The following is an 18,993-nucleotide window of genomic DNA, read 5'->3' on the forward strand; positions in this document are numbered from 1 at the left end:
CTGCTAAAATCCTGCGTTGTCTCTTTTCCCACTTTTATACTTTTTAATTTCTAACTGTGGTGACACACACTTAGCAGCGACTCCTGTAACCAAATTAAATGTGCAGATCAACACTATTGTGAACCCATCTCCAAGACCTTTTCTACCTTGCAAAATGAAAACTGTACCTGCTAGGTGTGGAATCTTCAGACCCAGCTCTGCCAGCTCTCACTGTCTCTATGAATCTGAGTCCTGTCCGCACCTCATGGCAGGGATCACATGTTGCACACTCTTTCGGTACAGGTTTACTTCACTTCTACAAAGTCCACAAAGCTTATCCATGCTGCAGCACAAAGGCGATGTCCTTTTCAAAGGCTGGATAATATTCCACCGTATGAGTGAATACACTGCATCACTTTATCCCTCATCCGTGGACACTTCAGTTGCTTCCACCTCTTGACTCCTGATCTCCTTCTTTTCAATCAATAATGCACTGATCTTACAAAAAGTAAAACTTAGGAATGGATTATAGCAGCAAAATAAATCAGTCTAATTCTGACCACTGTGACTGGCATCTGCTGATCCGGCTGAGGCAATTCCAGGGGCAGCTGACCCAGATTCCGGGAGGGCGCCGGTTCAGGGAGCTGGGCTGGCTGACATCTGCCTGCCTCAGCCCTTTCTTGGCCGTGGGCAGGCCCTGTCCCCTTGGCTTCTTACCTGCCAGGGGAAAACTGGGAGTAAACGCAGCAGCACCAGATGGGAGCAGGGGCACTGGAAGCACCCGTGAGGACTGAATGCCACCATCGATGTCGCAACTGTCTCCCAACCACTCTTGCTGGCCTGGGCCTGGGGCTCTGGCTTTGTCTTCCTCCCCACTTCAAGTCCTCTGCCCGCCGGCTGCCCTGGGCCCTGCATGGGGCCATCAAGTCCTGCTCCCAGCAGAGCGTGGCCTTCACTTTTTCCTGGCTTCACTCCCAGTCCTGGTTTGGGCAGAGCCGTCAGATGACCCACAGGGCTTCCCGTCCCGTCATAGAGCACAGGCCTGGGAAGCCACACACCCACTGGGCCCTGGATCCAATTCCTGCATTGTCACGAGGGCCTGAATCTCAGGTGACCCCGTGGCTCCTCCAGTATGGTCAGCAAGTCCATGCCCTACTGTAGTGGAGCCTGGGGCATGAGAAACCCAGATCCTGGTTCCATAGTTGGAGGTTTATGTTGAACTTTTAAGAGAACCAAAACCACACAAGGAACAAATACGCAGCTTCTCTTAATCTTCACGTCCTTCTCCAGATCCCCTCAGAATCCAGCAGTCACCACAGGTCAAGTGCATTTTGGGGCAGAAATTCACAAGGCCTGCCTCCAACTTTTCAGCAGATAAATTTAAGCTATCTGTCCACTCATCTATCCATCCATCTTTTTCTTACTTTGCTTTATGAGAAAGGCTCTCTCAGTGCTGTCCAGTACTGGCCCTGATCTCACTCTGTAGCCAGGATGGTCTTGAGCTCATGGCAATCTTCCTGCTTCAACCTCCCAAGAGCTGGGAATCCAGGTGCGCACCCACACTGGCAGCCTCAACAAACTAATTTAAGCCATGACGATGTCAACCATCAGCGCAACTTGGTTCGGACCGCAGGAGAGACTCCTCGGAAACGATCTAAGGCAGAAGGGGGCTCTCGGGCTCCTACCCCATCCTGCTTCCTTCCAGGCCCACCCCCACAGTGCCCATGTCTCCTCCATGTTCACACCTCCCCAGGGGCAGACAGTTCGTCCCAACGGCCTCAGAAGGCTCCTTGAAGGAGTCTCATGTGCTCAAAGGCATCTGTCCAGCAGCTGTGACCCCACATTGCTTCTGCTTACACCAACGAGCCTGCTCTGAAGGAGAAAAGGACAAGGCCAGAGCTCAGCTTGCCAGGGTCCTGTGCACCCCCAATCTTTATCAGTGGACCTGAAAAGATATTGTTTGAAACAATGCCTCTTCTAATAACATGTCTTTAAATGAGTGTATAAGCCAGGTATGGTGGCTTCCTAGCACTTGGGTGGCTGAGGCAGGAAGATTGTTCCAGATCTGGCCCTGCCTGGACTACATAGTGAGACCCTGTCTCAATCAGCCTGTCAGTCCATCAGTCTTTGAGTGAACAGTGACTACATTTACAGACACTACTGTGGAGTACTGTAGTGGGATCCAGGAGCACTCTTACAATAACCTCATGAAGAAGATTCTGTTTAATGTTTTTTCAGTAGTGAAGTTGAATGCAGGGTCTCGAGCCACGAGACACATACCCTGCCACCCAACTACTACAACTCAGTTTCACGGGTGTGTGAACTGGGAGGTGTTATAAGGACAAAGGCAGAAATTTAAATCAGGAGTCTTTCCCCAGCTGGCTCCGTTGGCCCTCTGTATATCACCTCTCCTTTTTCAGCTGCCAAATAATAAAAAGTTGGTGGTCCAAATAAGGAATAGAGGCCGAGGTTGTGAAAAGGAGACTGGACTGGGCCCCTCCTCAGTGCACAGCAGTTCCCCTTTCTTCTTCTTCCTGCTCCCCTGCGCCCCAGCTGTGTCCAGGGAAACAGTTCCCATTATTAATGCCATCCCAGAGAGGTGTTTACACTGGGCAGGAAACTTAATATCAACACTGCCCGCAGGAGAGCCTCTGGTCACTCCTGGGAAGCACTTCATGCGGGGGGACCATCCAGCAGAATCAACAGGCACTTACAGCTTTAAACAGACTGGGTGCGGGAGGTCGAGAGGCAGTGATGGTGGGCACAGAGACCGGGATGGTCACACTCTGCACAGAGTGGGAGGAGGAGGGGACAGGACCACAGACCCAGCTCCAGGCCGGATGGCAGGCTTCGGAGGCTCTCTGCAAGCCTAAGGGGGCACTGCCAAGGCCAACAGGGCACCGTGGGGATCAAGAAACGCATGCAGGAGGCTTCTGCCAGGTGAAACGCAGAGGGCACTTACCCCTGTCCCTCACAGTCCTAAAGACTGAGCCCGGGTTCTGTGCACGCCGGTGAGCCCTGGGTCTCCTGTCTTGGCTCCCCTGGCAGCAGGAGTGTTGCCAATGCCAGAGCCTCTGCCTTTGAGTGCTGAGAGCTCTGCAGAGCTCTTCATCTATTCGGGGGGCTCTTTCCTCTACTTGGGGGGCTCCTTCCCATTCCCAAGGCCTAATATAAAGGCCACTGGAAGCTCTGCCCTCTCTACCTGGACATCCCACCCACCTCAGCCTTGAGTCCACTGGTCCCACCTGCCGTAGGCATCCTGCATGCCCTGCTTGCAGCCTCAAGGTCCCACTGCCTCTGCCAAGTTCCTACAACTGGCCCATCCTCTGCCCCCTGGGATCTCACACCCTATTATCTGATTGTCCTGCTTCTTGGGTCTGTTACAAAGACAATCCTCTCCCTCTGGCTTTGGAATGAATTCCAGATTTGATCTTTCCAGAGAAGTTGTGGTTATTTGAAATTCATCAGAAACACTTCCAGGCTGGGGGAATGATGCTGGAAGGAGCAGAATCTATGACACAGGCTAAGCCAGGCATGGTGGAGCAAACCTACAATCCCACCAGTGAGGAGGCTGAGGCAGAAGGGTTGCCATGAGTTCTGGGACAGCATGGACCACATAGTGAACTGAGACCCTGCCTCAGAAAGAAAGAAAGAAAGAAAGGAGAGAGGCACCAGGTGGTCCTGTATGTCCTGTGAGTGAGAGCTGTGGCATCCACACCCAAAAGCACCATGGCTATGACAGCGGAGAGGACCTCCTCTGGAGTCCACTTCCAGCCTGGAAGCTTCACTGTTCCTGGCTCCAAGGAGGCCAGGCCTCACCCAAGCCCAAGTCCCAGGGCCTCCCAGAAGCCCAGCAGAACCGGCTGTTCCTCCTGTCCACAAGGGTGCAGACCCTGTGCAGCAGCCCCACTGCAAGGCAGGGCTATTTGTCCCGTCACAGAGTTCCTGGACTCCCAGGCCCGGCCATAGAGAGGGCAGGAGCGTCGGTGAGGGAAGACTTCTGCTGTGACTTCCACGCCCCACTCAGAGCCTGCTTGGCTTCCCAGGCGACAGCCCTGTGGACTATCAAGCCGGCAGGTCAGGCGCTGGGACACAGTGGCCATGAACCAACTGGATGTGGAAGCCCAGAGACTCAGGGAGCTGGCACGAAGTGGGGAGCCCCACAGTGCCAGGGGGCTTCTGAGATGACCGCAAAGGACACCTCAGTGTCAGATGCAGGAAACTCAGTTCTGGCTCTGGGCAGGGACTACAGGGACTGTTGGCATGGCCCAGCCCTGGCCACAGAAATGTAACACAGTCACACGAGGTGACAGTCACTGCAGGAAACAGTCTATGTTTTCAAAACCACACAGAACTGCAAACCCCAGCAATGCCTCTTCTGGATAGACAGAAAAGACATGGAAGTGGAGGCCCTAAGAGTTATCCACACACCTGTGGAAAACAATGGCCTAATTCACAACAAAGAAGTCACCTGGGAGCCCAAGGAGCACTGCGCACAGTGGCGCAGTACTCAGCCTTGGGGAGGAGGGAAACGGTCACGTGGGGACAGAAAGCAGGCATGTGGTGGGCAGCACGCTAAGGGAAATCAGCCCATCACAGAAGGACAAGTCCCTGGGTCCTGCACCATGACACTCTGCCAGCAGTGAAAGATGTGGAGGTGGAGAGGACAGGAAGGGGCTACCGGGGCTGCAGCGAGGGTGCAGGGAGGTTTACAGCTGGGTGGACAGCGTCGTGGTGAGGGAGCTGTGGAGATGGACAGGCAAAGGTTTCATCATGATGGGAATGTACCCAAAGGCACTGCACATAGAACTACAACGGAAAGTTCTTAATCAGGCGTACTTCACCTCAATTTAAAAAATGCATGACATGAAGGCAACATACCTTGTTCCAGAATCTGAACAGTGGTAGGTACATATGATCTATTTGATCCTCCCTTTGGGTCAATGACAGAGGTCAATGACCGGCCCCTCACAGTGAGTACAGCTAGTGGGGTCTCTAAATACTGCTTCTCACAGAAAGGAGCCAGTGGTTTCTGGGGAAACAGCCAATTGTAGGTCTGGGAGGAAACCATCCATACAGAAAGCTTGGAAGATCTTGTAGGATGCAAAGCAGGAAATTATTAAACCAAGATTTTGTCAAAGGAACTCAGGAGCCAATTTGAACCTATTCCCACTGGCAAAGATGGCCATCTGAGAGTCACTGGGGACATGTGGCCAAAAGCACAGCACAGACGTCCAAACCCTGAGTTCTTAATGATAAGAACACATCTCCCTGTGGAAATCCTGGAGAATAGTTCAGCAAAATGAAAGGAGGAGGCATTTATTCTGTGTCTCCTGTCCAAACTAAACCTCACTGCACCCAAATATGCTGTAAGATGAAAGCGTGTTTGTTGCCAGCAAGATTTCCAGCAATAAACGAAGGACTGATACTATTTGAGCAGTACCACTGCAGCCCCTAATGAAGTACACAGCCATCAAGGACACCATCGACCTGCACTGCTTCCGTTTACTTCTTCCAAATCATAGATGTACGTGAAAGACAGGGACAGAGGGACATGCTGAGTGTCCTGCAGGGGATACAGCCTCCCAAACCCAGGCTTCAGATGCTCCAGAGACAGCCTTGTTTCTTTAGTAAACATATTGTAAGAAAGAGAAAATCAGGTGAAAGAGGGATTTAAGAGGTGGAAAGAAACTCGAGAGATCTAAAGAGAGGACATCCCTGAGCCTGATTTAGACAGCGTACATCTGAACTCTGACTGGGTAGTTGATGATACTAAGGAGTGACAGGGTGTCTCAGGATGATGATATGGCACCAGAGCTATATTTTTTAAACAGTCCTTACATGTTTTGGAAAAATAATAAAGAAGTATTTACAGGTACAATGATGTGCTGATACTTCAGTGTAGTGCAATAAGAGGTAAAGGGAGTGGGATGTTGTCTTAGTTACTTTTCTCATTGCTAGGATCAAATACGTAATACCTAAAGTTAAAGGAGGGAAGGTTTGTTAAGCTCAGTTTGTAGAGGTTTTAGTCCATAATCCACTGGCTCCAAAGTAGGCTGGCACATGGCAGAGAAAACTCCAAAAGCAACAAGAGGAGAGGGAAGCCTGGCTACTGCTCCAGCTGGCAACTGACCTTGGCATCATCCATATGGTAACTGGTTTTAGGTGCATACAGAATGAAAGAGTTGTGGAGCCAGGAAAGTTTCCACTCTGATTTCAGAAGAAGGCCTGGGAGTCCAGGCAGTGTGCCCAGAGAGGGCAGTGTATGAAGCTGTGAGTGTGAAGCCAAAGGTGCAGTGGACACCCCAGAAGTTTGAAGCCAGAAATGTGGATCATCTAAGGAAAGCTACAAAGAAGAGAGCAGAGTGGGCCCAAGAGAGAAGCCATGGGCGCTACAACCACCGTAAGTTCCATAGAGGCAAAGCCACTCAAGTCATCTGGGGTTCACAGATTGCCTCAAATGCTATACATGGAACTACAGAACTTAATGTTTTCCCTGCTGAATTTTGGACTTGCTTTGATCCCATTCCTTTGCATCCCTCTGTTTGTAACTTTTGGAATGGAATGTTCCCTGTGCCACTGAATATTATAAGTGTTTAATTTTATTTTCATTTGTACAGGGGCTCACAGCTAAGAGTTTGTCTTAAATCTCAGTGGAGGCAGACTTGGACTTTTTAGCAATGCTGAAACTGTTAAAACTTTGGTAAATCTTAAAGATGTACCAAAGATGTACATTATAAATGTCTTACGCATAAAGGAATGTACATGAGTCTTTGGATACGAGGCAGGGATGGAATGTTATAGTTTATATCTGGATGTTCCCTCAAATCCTCATGTGATCATGGTGGGGCTTTTCAGAGGCAGCTGAATCTAGAACTTGTAACTGACTCACGGTCTAATGCTGGGATCAAGAGTGTGAGTGCTACAGCTGCCCTAGGGTGGACAACCTGCACATAATTTAAGGGAAGGAAAGAGGCTTGCTCTCCCCTCCTTTCTTGATGCTTTTGCTGTCTCCCACCTCCATGAACTGTTGCCGTTTACCACATGCCACCTTGCTTTGGAACCAGTGGATTATGGACTAAAACCTCTGCAAACTGTGAACTAAATAAACCTTCCCACCTTTAACTTTGGGTGTTGGGTATTTTGTCCCAGAAACAGAGAAGAGTAACTAAGCCAGACATCAATGAAACAGCTGGTTGTGAACTCTTATCTTTTGAAAGTAGGAGATAGATCTTCTGTGTTCTATTTTTGCCTATGTTTGACTTCTCTCTACTAAAAAAATTGGTTTAAAAGGCAAAAACCGGGGCTGTGGTCATAGGTTAGCAGCAGAGTGCTTGCCTAGGATACACAAGGCCCTGAGTCTGATCTCCAGCACAACAAAACAAACAGACAGACAAATAAATAAATGGAGAGAACTGAGCCTGAAATGAAGGGAAGAATGATGAGTTGAGGCAGAAGTTAGGGCTGGAATGTGGCTTGTGGGGGAGCGACCAGCTAGCACAAGACAGGTTCAGGGTCTAATCCTGGGCTCTCAGAGAGATGAGGGAGGGAGACAGACTGACATTCAGAGAAGGCTGGTTAAGCAGAGCTCTTTGGCTTCACCCACAAGCCTCCTTCATCAGACCTCCTGAAATGGTCTGATGAATCTGCCCCACAGGGACTGGGTAGGTACCTTCCCTGTGATTATCCACATTACTACTCAAGACCTCTCCTGCCATCTCCTGACCTCCAAGGAAAGCACTGATCAGGGCCTGCAGAAGGCTCCGCTTCCTGGACCGACAGACCATGCCCCTCTTCCAGCTCAAGCTGGGGATCCGCGCTTGGCACTGAAACTGGCCTGGATTTTTGTTTCCTCTTCTTCTCCTGAACCCCAGGCTGCCTGTGCCAGGCTTGCAGCTCATATGTTCCCCACTTGACAGCACACACACATGAACTCCCCAAAATGTGCCTGTGGCAGGAGCCTCCATCTGATTTGGATTCTTGGGAAAACACTTATTTTTCTCTTCCTTACCTGACTCTAAGCTGCTGGGATTCAGACACCACCTCGTTCACCTTTCATCTCTAAAGCCTAAGGAGTGCAGACCACAGAAGGGGGCAGAAGATGATCCGGATTATTAAGCCATGGAGCAAGGGGGTTTGGTACTGGAGTCTGCAGCCAGCTCTCCTGCAGCTGTCCTCCAGGGCTTCCTAGAACCTCTGACACTACACGCGTATATCAATGAGCCAAAGGAAGAAACCCATGCCACTCTCAGGTCATACTGTGGTTTCCCAAAGTTGACTTTTACATTTTAGTGGTTAGTATTTTATTATGTAAAAGGAAAACAAAATGAGACTCAAGATTTCCTAGATACTGCTGCTTGATGCGGAGGTGGCTGTGGAAACCTGCTGACCCAAGAGTGTGAACTGTGGTTTACGTGGGCAGGATCAAGGTCACACATTAATATGTTGGCTGTGGCCTGGGCCGCAACACGGTCGGCCTGAAGCATCTTCTCCAGAGCTGTAAGTATCTCCAGAGGGCTCTGGAACAGCCCATGTGGCCCTTTCCACACCTGGCCTTCTCCACCTTCACCGAACAACAGGCAAGTAAGGAGAGCCCCTGGAGCTGCCCAACACCAGTCTCAGAGAGGAGAAGGCTTGGGACGGACCCCAGGGCTTGACAGGGTCAGACCTGTGAGCTTCCACCTCCCTATGGCTGCAGGTCACAGGCTGACAGTGACAGCTCAGTCTCACAGCCAGCAGCGCCTCATAAAGCAATGTGTCCTGCCCAGGCGGTCAACCTCCCTCCAACAGGCACCAGTGTAAGCCATAAACACTGAGAGTGTGGTTCAGTAGTACTGTGCGTGCGGAGCATGCTCAAGGGTCCCTAGCACCAACAAACAAACAAACAAACAAACAAACAAAGCACACTAGATATGCTCTAGCTTTCAATCACTGTCGAATTAAATTCACTATACTGTAGAATTGAAACACATCTCTACACACAACTCTTTCATTTGATTGGCTACTACTGACAGTTCTTTGGATCAATTTCCCATTTCTGCTTTATTTAGGGGATCAGTCTTCAGGAGCCAGCTGGCTCACTAATCTTACAGAAACTGCCTTCGGCATGGAATGACTTTAAACAATAACTTTTATGGCTATTTAAAAATACAGATACACACACACGCCTGTATATGTAGAGTAACAAAAAGGTCGAGGATTACTGCCTCCTGGTGGTTATCTTGGGATGGTGAGATTACTGTTTATTTGCACATTGGTTTATCTGAGTTTTTCATTTTGCCATATTAAACACTGATTTAATAAAAGGATAATTAAGGTTTTACTGATACCATTTTTTAAAGCACTACTTCTTTTTCTGAAGCCATCTTTGCCTGGAAAACACTTTCTTTTTCAAAGAAGAGTACCTTCCTACAAACCGTGTGTGCTGTGGGAACCACATTCTTCATTTAGGGTCAAGTTAAGTTCTTGCTATATGCTAGGGAAAGGTTTTATTTGTTATTTGTTTTTCCCCGCCTACTCAATTTTGAGGGGCAACTTGTACTATTGCCTCTCTTTACCTGGTTTGATTTATGATCTTGGAAGTCAGGTCATTCTTTCCTAGGTCAAAGAAAGAAAAAAAAAGGTCTCCTTCACCTAATACCTGATAAAATATCTGAAAAGGTCATTGCAGACCTTGACAGAGACACATACAATTTCCACCCAATCTGATAAAACAACAACTAGAAAACTTTATCAGAAGAAAATATAACTTGCCATTTCCCAGCTCAATTGATGAACCTTTTTTATCTGCGATGACAGACATGGTAAGATAGCAAAAGCTGCAGATAAGAAACCAAACTGAGTTGCCCTGAATCAGATCCGATTGTCTGCCCGTGCTTCGAACTCCCACACCTGCTGGAATGGGTCAATGAACTGCTCTTGGCATGATCCCTGAGGGGTTTGAAAACATTGCAAAAGTGGTGAACTTTGAGACTTCAGCGTTTATTCTGCGATTATAATTAACCTGTTCACCAGTTGCTATTGATCAGCTCTAAATGGAGGTGATAAAGTTTGACTGAATTTGTGGAAGTAGAAATGGAGATTTAAACTGGAAGAAGGAGAGGGGGAGAAGGTTTAAAAAGACAATTTAAAGACTGAATTCAACTTTATGAAGCAAAACTGGCTCTGCAATTGGGGAATCCAAAAATTCATGGCTTAATTAACCTCAAAAATCCACACTAAATTTGGGTGCCAATTTATTGATTTTTCCTCCTCCAAAATAAATTATATATGGAGCCCTTCAATTTGGAAAGATAGCTCCAACACCACTTGCAAAGCCTTTTCCATGACTGGAAATATAGGATGGTTTATCTGCATCCTTAAACTTTGTCTTTAGAGATGAAAAAGATATTTTAAAACACTGGGCTCCTGCAAAATGTTGAAGGCCAAAAAACCAAATTCCCTTCATTCTGATAAGGAGCTTGACTATCCTGGCCCAATTCTGATTACAGAACAGTAATAGATAAAACCCCAGGCCACCTGCCAAACACAGGAACTCTTCCACTGCTAGACTGCAAGGCTCAGCTTTGACCTGGTTATGGGGGCTCTTCTGCCTGGGTTGTTTTTCTTTTGTTTTTGTTTTTATTTTTCTTTCAACTCTTGTTTGGATCCATGCCACATATCTATCTTTATTAAAATTGTAATTACTACGCTTTCCCTTTCTTTCTTTGAGGTTTTCAGAGCACAGATAGTGAAGAAGGTTATAGATGGCTCTCAGCAAGGAGGTATCTAAATGAGTCCCCCCGCCCTCCGTTTTGCACTCTGCAGCAGCAAACACTCTAGATTCAGGGTTCCTCTGGTGTGGGAACCTCTCTATAATTCTATGTACTCTAATGGTAAGGCTGGAACACAGTGTGTGGAAGGCTTGGGTCCCTCCTATTGAATCCCACAGACAGGCTCTGTGGGACAGGCATGAGCCCGTCTCCCAGGGAGATGTTCCCCTGGGAAGAGGCTGGAAGGAGAGGTAAGTGGTGGGGAATCTGAGGTTGTGCAGAGTCCTCCAACCACCATGGGCCTGAGGACTCCAAAGGAGTCGGTGCCCCCATCTTAAAGTGTGGCAAATGCAAAGTGTGGGGTCGGGGAGGCTGGTTCTAGGGTGAGAAGAGATGTTGGGAAGGTGTTATCTTTCCGAGCACTGTTTTTCTTCAGAGATTGTCATGCCCACTTCTCCAGGAAAGATTTAAAAGACCTGCCATCGAATGACTTCCCTGTGGATTCCTCACAGAAGCCTAAGCTTACTACTCACAGCGGGATACTGTGCGTGGCACAGGCTCCTTTTCCTGCAAAGGCGTCAGCTAGGATCCCGACACTGCTGCACCCAAATTGTGTATCTACTGCGTGCAAATTAAAACAGAGTTGAAGCTGTTTCAACCTATTATAACCCCCCCACTGGTGTAATCATCCTGTCTTCTTCAGAAGGTGCAAAGGAGGAGCCAAAAGCCACTCAAATGCTTGAGCCAGCCATGAACGAATACTCAAGTGGTGATCTATCAAAGGTCAATTATATCCCTTCAAGTTCTTAAAGCAGCAGTATTCTCTCTCCCTTCTCTCTCCCTCCCTGAAACTCCTGTCTTCCAGAGCAAGGCAAGGAAAGCAGCAGCCCTGTGGCAATATTTGGGATGGCTTCAGCTCCAAACACAGGTCAGGTTGCAGACTACCAGAGGAGCTCCTCAGGGCAGGGGCGGACACACCTCACCATGGCTGACTTCCTCGTGCCAGCACGCCCCTCAGTAAAGCAGCACCTCTGGTTGAGCAAAATCACCAGCCCAGTTAAGGGTTGCAAGAAATGATGGCATTCAGCTAGCTGCCTGGCAGGATCTTCAAGAAGTTTTAGAGTACGGAAAATCCCAAGGAATTTGTAAAAGAATATGTAAAAACTGAATGCAATAAACAATTTCGTTCTAAAGCACTTTACCTTTGCATCCATTAACAATAAATATAGAAACCTTTAAAAAACAGACTTGCTGGGCATGGTGGTGAATGCCTATAATCCTAGCACTCAGGAGGCTGAGGCAGAAAGATGGCTGAGTTCAAGGCCAATTTGTACTACATAAACAAGTTCAAGGCCAGCCTACACTACAGTAGCGAGATCCTATGTCAAAAGTATCGAAACAAAACAATGACACAAAAAACCTGGGACTTTCAGAAAGGTGACTATATGTCACAAATTTTTAGGAACTTAACTGATCAAATAATTTTTTTTTGTCTTTTTCCTTTTTATCTGTATGGGGGATCGAACTCACGACTGCCTGCTTGCAGGGCAGGCGCTTATGCTGCTGAGCTAAATCTCCAGCCCCTCAACTACATTTTTAAACAAATACATTTTTAAACAATGGATAATAACATTCATTTAAAAAAAAAAAACACCATTCCCACCCTTCAAGATTCAAAAGCTTCCATGCTCACATCCATGTTATAGTGCACTATTCACACCAGCAAGAAGCAAAGGCAACTTGGTCAACCCCAGTGAACAGGTAAGCAAAAGGTGGTCCACACATACAAAAGATGATTACTCAGCCGAGGAAAAGGCAATGGCCACGTCACAGTGTAGATGAATGTCAGAGACGCTCAGAACACACCTAACACAACCTGGGATAAGAACATTTGAACCAAACCTAACTGTAACATCCCCATATTTTAAATGTGTGCTCTTGTTATTTAAGAGCACTAATGAATAATGAAGCATGGTTCCAAGATGCACAAATTATCTCAGGGATAGTAACATCCCTAGATTTCCAGGGATAATCTGTGCACTTTTTTTTTTTTTAATTGGTACCAGGGATTGAACTCACGACCACGTGCTTGCAAGGCAGGCGCTTATGCCACTGAGCTAAATCCCCAGTCCTTAATCTATGCACTTACAAGTGACTATAATCTACCCCCTCACACACACAGAGCACAATGCTGGCCACAGTGCCTGAGCTTTAAGCATATTGAAGGAGTCCCCCGGCAGCCTACAGGATCACCATCATTTTTTTATGCCTATATGATGACTTGTGGTTTCTACGGGCCACACGTGCACCAGCAGACCCCTAGTGATGTGCTCCTAGGTTATTTCTGGTTTCAGTGATAGCCCAGTGCTACCGAGTTGTATAATCAATCCTCAATGCGCAACTCACCTACCGAGGCTGCCTGCTTACAATTTGCCTGGTTTACCAAAAGTCCCCACAAAGGCGGCACCAATTTACACTCCCAGTCCCAGGTATCCAATGACTGAATCCAATAAACAATTTTGTTCTAACGCTGTTTCCCCACACCTCAGAGTATGTTTATTTCTCAGTGCATTTAAGGAAGGGGAAAAACAGGGGTACCGATAGTGAAGAAAGTGTTATCTAAAACTGTCTCCTGAGCATCATTACACCTGAGTGCTTACCAAAGGCCTGGCAAATATGGCCTGACCTCTTGATGGGACACAGTGAGGCCCATGACAGGTCTCTCTACAGGTTGTAACATACCCTAGGCCACCCCAATACACACCGTGCTCATTTAATTGGCCCTCCCCTTAGTTCTAAAGAGCAGGCCCAACTCTGATTGACCTGCTCAGGGTGACAACTGGAAAGTTAAACAGGCCGGTTTTCCTGAAGACTGACAAATTGTTCTTTAGCCAAACAAGCTACTTCAGAGTTGGTCTCACGGGATTCCCCTATAAACACACCAGTTCACAGAGCAAGTGGTGTAATCAATAAGCAGTCCCCAAAAGACCCCAAACACACTGTGGAACTTTCCACCGACTTCCTGGAACACCTTAAAGGTGCCATGCTGCACCTAATGGGGTAGAACGTCAATGAAATTGTCTCAGTAATGCTAAATACACATGCATTTGACTGTGCTGTTTTTATCAAGCTTTCCAGGAATTCAAAAGTGTTAGGTCCTTAGAGAGTATAATTGCCACACGACCCAAAGATACAGTTATTTCTTAGTTAAATGATGTTCCAGCCTGCAAGGCATATTTGCATATATTTTCTATAAGTTGGTATACAAAGTAACTGGATCATGGTATAGTGTACACACTATAAAAGATCCCCTATTCAAAATGAATTTGCATAGGTCTTGGTAAGCACATATATGGGGGAACCACTCAAATGAGCTTTTAGGAGAGGCTGGCACTGTGCGTCATGCTGCTGCTCCACAGCATGGGTCTTAGACTCGAAATGCAGAAACCTCTGCAAAGCACCCTGGCAGGTGGCCACACAGCCTCCCCATCAACACGGCCAGCATCCAGTTTATCATCAACACAACCCATGCCCCACGCTGTATTTCCAAATCTCTGCTGCAGTCCTGTGTGACGGTGCTTGTCCCCAACTTTGTACCTGTTCACCTAGTGCAACTCAAGGCCTCCAAAGCCCTCCTTCTTCCTTTTCCCTCTGGGTCCCCAAGGCTTCCAGGTGTACTCCTGCCTCAGAACCCAGTTCACCACTTAAAGGGCCCAAGCCCCATGCTGTGTGGTTGGACCATGGCAGAATCCTGGGGCAATAACCTCCCAGATCTCTGCTCAAATATTTGTTAAGTGCCCAGCGTGTGCCAGGCACTTAAATATGAGTAAGACTGTGCACCTGGCCTCAGTAAGGTCACAGAATTCCACTAAGGTCGTAATTAACGATTTTGACAATTGCTTCAGGGTCATGGCTCACACTGAACTCGGAATAAATCAAAGTTCACACCCATTACAGTTAGGGCAGAATATTTCCTTCCAATCTAAGTGCACGGTTCTCCAGATGCCCCTGTTTGCTTACATCATTTTGATTTTTTAAAAAATCAGTATGGGGGATCGAACTTGCATGTTTGCAAGGCAGGCGCTTATGCTGCTGAGCTAAATCCCTAGTCCCCTCATTTTGATTTTTGTCTCATTCTAATAACTCACAAAACTCTGGCAAGTTATTAAGCAATTAATGCTTCATAGAAAACAAAGATGTTCTTTGAGTTTTTACCATTGAAATTAAAAATGTTTTGAATTAAGAGTGAATTAGTGTTTGAGCCATGGTGATAAATGTTATTTAAGCAAAAGAAAGGCTGCGTCTTTTCTGGTGCCACACACAGTGGTGGTAAATGAGAACCATCATTCTCTTCAGTTGTATGCCTTTTTCCTGGCAAACACCTCCCCACTTCTTGAAGTCAGTGTAGACGGGGCCTCACTCAGGCACAGTCTCAGACTCAAGGATGGACCTTTTCTGCCTCTCCGTGAACTTCGAGCATTACCCTGAACACGGCATGGATCTGTCGCCCTTTTCCTGTGTGTTGAGGATGACCTCTGTACCTTATGGATGGTCCCAGCTTTAGAATTAAAAACCTCCACTCCTGGGAAGCCCTTAGTCCCAAGCAAACCAGAAAAATTGGTGATTCCACATGACCATGTTTAATAAAATAATCTTTGCTTACGAAGGGCTGAAATTGAATACTAACACGATCAGCACTACCTTCTCTAAGGCGTCACGCTGGTCCCTTGCACAGGAAGTGGTGAGCCTGTAAGAGGCAAGCGCCTTGGCCTTGCCCGAGCTCCCAGGAGACGCAAGGCAGGATGGGAACTCACTCTCTCCAGAGTTCTTCAGAAATACCCCAGGATCGCTCTCTCTTCCTGCCACCCCTCATCAGCTAGTGAGTCAGGCTAGCTCTCCAACATGCCTGCCATGCCAACAGAGCTCTCCTCCAGGCATATATGCCAGGGACCCATGTGACTGGAAGACTATGCACAAGCACGGGGTGGTGGTGGTGGGAGCTGGGTTCCATCCCTGGTATTGGGGCAGAGGGGTGACTTCACATGCACGGCTCTGAAATTGCTTTCACCTAAGCGCCTGCACAGACTGGAGGACCTAAACGCCAACACTCAACAGCTGCACTGTCCCCTCACACAGACATCAGGGACCCTCTCCTGCCTGATTGTTTAAAATACCTGGTCCCAGGCAGAAGAGAAGATTTAGGGACTTCATGGATCATCTGGAGGGGACAGCTCTCCAGGCTGACCCTGCAATTTGGGAAATGGCTTCCTTCTCTACCCACCAGCACAGAAGCCTACACTGCAATATCTAAAACACACCATGTCCACTCACACTGCATCCCGTGGCTGTCCCTCACAGGGGCACTGGTCTCCTGCCTCTGGATTGGGGTCTTGCTCCTTTTCCTGAACCAAGTGCCAAATCCTCAGTCCAGGACTGTGAAGATTACCAAGCAAAGGCCCCCTTCCTCCTGCCCTCAAGTTTAAAAAAAAAAAAAAATGGAACTGGGGCTATTTTTCTGGGTTTTATGTCTCAAGCCTCAGAAGACCCTAGCTAGAAAGCAGGCAAAGACCCCAGGCCTTGCCTAGACATGTGCTTGGAGCCCTGGGGTGCCCCTTCCTCCTCCTCAGGGTGTCCTCTAGGCTCCCCTTGCCAGGGAAGCTGCCCCAGGAGTCATAGAGACCCGGTCTGGCGCCACTTCCACAATCAGTTTACCTGGGATGTGTATTTGGCCGCACGCACCCCCCTGGAGACCTTCCTTGGTCGCCCAGGGCCAGAGAATCATTTAAAAGCTCTTCAAAGCCCGGACTTTTCTCTCTGGGAGCCAGCCTTACGCTGGAAGCAGGGAGGGACAGACTTGACTCTTCAAAGTGAGAACAAAAGCAAAAGGATGCAGCACTTAGTAGGCAGTCGATAAATACTAACTTTGTCTCTCAAGTCTGGCCTTCCCTTCCCGGGGAGAGCAAAGCCAATGGTCCTGCCAGTGCTCAACCCCACCCAGATCTGGTGTGCTTCGAATGTGGAACCCCTGGTTGCCACATCTTTACCCCACACAACCCGCACGACCACCGGTCCCCGCGGGAGTGGGACTCCTGCGGGCGTCCCCCCTTCCACTCGCGAAGGCTCCTCCGACCTCGGGAGAAGAGCAGGTCTAAGGCGAGCAAGCGACCGCAAGTCCAACCGGACAATGCAGAAAATCTCTCGGGGCCTCCTGCGTCTCCAAAGACCACACCAGGGGTATCCCCTTCGCCCAGGTGGACCCCGAGACCACAGTGTCCCCCCCATAAGTGCATCGCAGCCCCAGTCCACCCTATCTCGCGGATGCCTCCTGGGCTCATTCCTCCTGTGCGTCCGGTGCGAAATCCGCCACAGGAAGATCATCTGTCACCCAGTGGGCTCTTCTGTAGGCTGCCAAATGGCCCAGCTCTGAGGCCCCAGCCCGTGCCATGCGGTGGCGTGCAGGCCCCCCGACCAAAGCTGGCTCCGGCTGGGCTGGCGAGACCAGCGCGCCCTCCCCGCCTCCGACCCCTGCTGTCCAGCCCCTCCCACGCCGCCCCCCAACGCGCACACGGACGCGCGCCTGCTACCCTGTACTCACCGAGGTTGGGGTGTCGCGCGGCGGGGTTGGCCCGGCCGGGCAGGCTGTGCAGCACGGGGCCGTCGAAGGGCCCGGCGGAGGCGGCAGCGGCCGCGGCCCAGGACGCGCCCACGTCGGCCATGTAGGCAGGGTAGGGCCCAGAGTAGGAGCCCGCGAAGCCCGCGCGCCCGTACTGCTCGCGGGTACCGAGCGCCGCGCCCGCCGCCCCACTGCCCCCGCTGTAGGCTGCGGCTTCGCGTGCGGCGGCGGCGGCGGCGGCCGCCAGGGACCCTGTGGTGCCCGGGAAGGAGAAGCGCGGCGACACGGGCTGCGGGGTGTAGGCGGCCCCCTCGGTGCCCGCCTGGCTCCAGCCCGGGCTGCCTTGCTGCGCCCCGGGCGCGGCGCCCGCAGCCGCTGCCCCCGAGCCGCTGCCCGAGGCGGCCCCCGCCGCGGAGCCCGCGCCGCCACTCTGGAGGTAGGACAGGCCGAGCACGGAGGACGGCACGCGCGGCGTGGGCACGTAGACCGGGGAGGACGCGGCGCCCGGGCCGTGCATGAAGGCGCCGGGGCCGCCGGCCTCGTAGGCGCCGGGCGGGGGGCCGTGGTTGGCGGCCATGGCCAGGCTCTGGTACATCGCCCCGGGGCGCGCGGGGACCACGGTCAGCGCCGGAGCCACCAGAGCCAGCGAGACTGTCGGCGTCCTGAATCCAGCGTGCAGCGGGAGCCCAGGTTGCGGGATCGCGGGGGTGGATCCCGGACAGCGGCGTGTGCGGCTCCGGCGGCGGCAGCAGCAGGCGGAGAGAGGCGGCGGGGTGCACGGGCCAGCGGGTCGCTGGGCCCTGCGTCCAGCTCGCTGCGTCGCGGGCGCACCCTGAAGGTCTGACTTCAACGCCGAAGCCGGGCGGTTCTTTCCCCTCCTGAAGGAAGAATAGAAACGGAGAGAGAGGTTACCCAGAGCTTTCCGGGCCCACGGACCCCAGCCAGGCAGGGGCGCTTCTGCCGCCGCTGCAAACGAAATCACCGCTTTTGGAACCAGTTTCGAGGCCGAGGCTGCCAGTTTCCTAGGGAAGCCGAAGACGAGGCCTTTGTTTTGCTCGGGCCGGGGATCAGGCGCCTGGGAGGGCGCCCTGGGGAGTTGGGGTCCGGGGCCTTGGGGCCTGCACTTGGTGCTTGCGATCTATGTCAATTATTTTTCTGTAGCATACTGGGAAGGACTTTAATTTTATCTTATTCTTCAAGCATAGTTTTGCTACAGTACTTTCTAAGTCCAAGAGTTTCGGTTTCCAGCAAAAGCCTTGGACCCAAGAAATCTCCTTCATCTTTTCTTCTTTACCCTCTTCTCCCCAAGCATTCCTGACTAGGAAAGAACTTTGGATAGCGGTGAGGGATGGGCGAGGGCAACGAAAAACTTTATAAAAACCAGCAACTTAAGAAAGTTTTGTTTGTAATCTATTTTTAAAAAGCTGAGGTAGAGTCGAAATGTTTAGGAATGAGCAACAATGTCTGCTAAATCTCCTAAAAAGGACGGAGAGACCCATTCTCCCTAGGCTGTAGCATGTGGGTGTCAAGTGAGACAAGCTACACGTTTCTCCAAAATAATTATACTTGAGACATTTTACAGATTGCATATGGGGACCAGGAACGAAGGAGGATGTACAAGGTCACTGCAGAACCCATGGAGGCACTGTA

At 49.9% G+C, this 18,993-nt stretch overlaps 1 protein-coding gene across 3 annotated transcripts in view; it reads right to left on the reverse strand.

The window, feature by feature from the left end:
- Positions 1-18,081, reverse strand: part of Gata4 (GATA binding protein 4) — a 39,890-nt gene extending 21,809 nt beyond the window's left edge. For 2 of the 3 annotated variants that reach the window (XM_063234946.1, XM_063234945.1), the window contains exon 1: positions 17,326-18,081. In XM_063234946.1, the coding sequence (XP_063091016.1) occupies positions 17,326-17,938 (613 nt within the window). In that variant the 5' untranslated portion in view covers positions 17,939-18,081. Of the gene's footprint in view, positions 1-167; positions 2,334-17,325 lie in introns of those variants that run through there. The other variant, XM_063234947.1, reaches the window with a different exon arrangement.
- Positions 18,082-18,993: the final 912 nt, after the last annotated feature.

This window comes from Cavia porcellus, unplaced genomic scaffold, assembly GCF_034190915.1.
Source record: "Cavia porcellus strain 051 isolate PalLab524CR breed Dunkin Hartley unplaced genomic scaffold, mCavPor4.1 scaffold_24, whole genome shotgun sequence".
Lineage (NCBI taxonomy): Eukaryota > Metazoa > Chordata > Mammalia > Rodentia > Caviidae > Cavia > Cavia porcellus.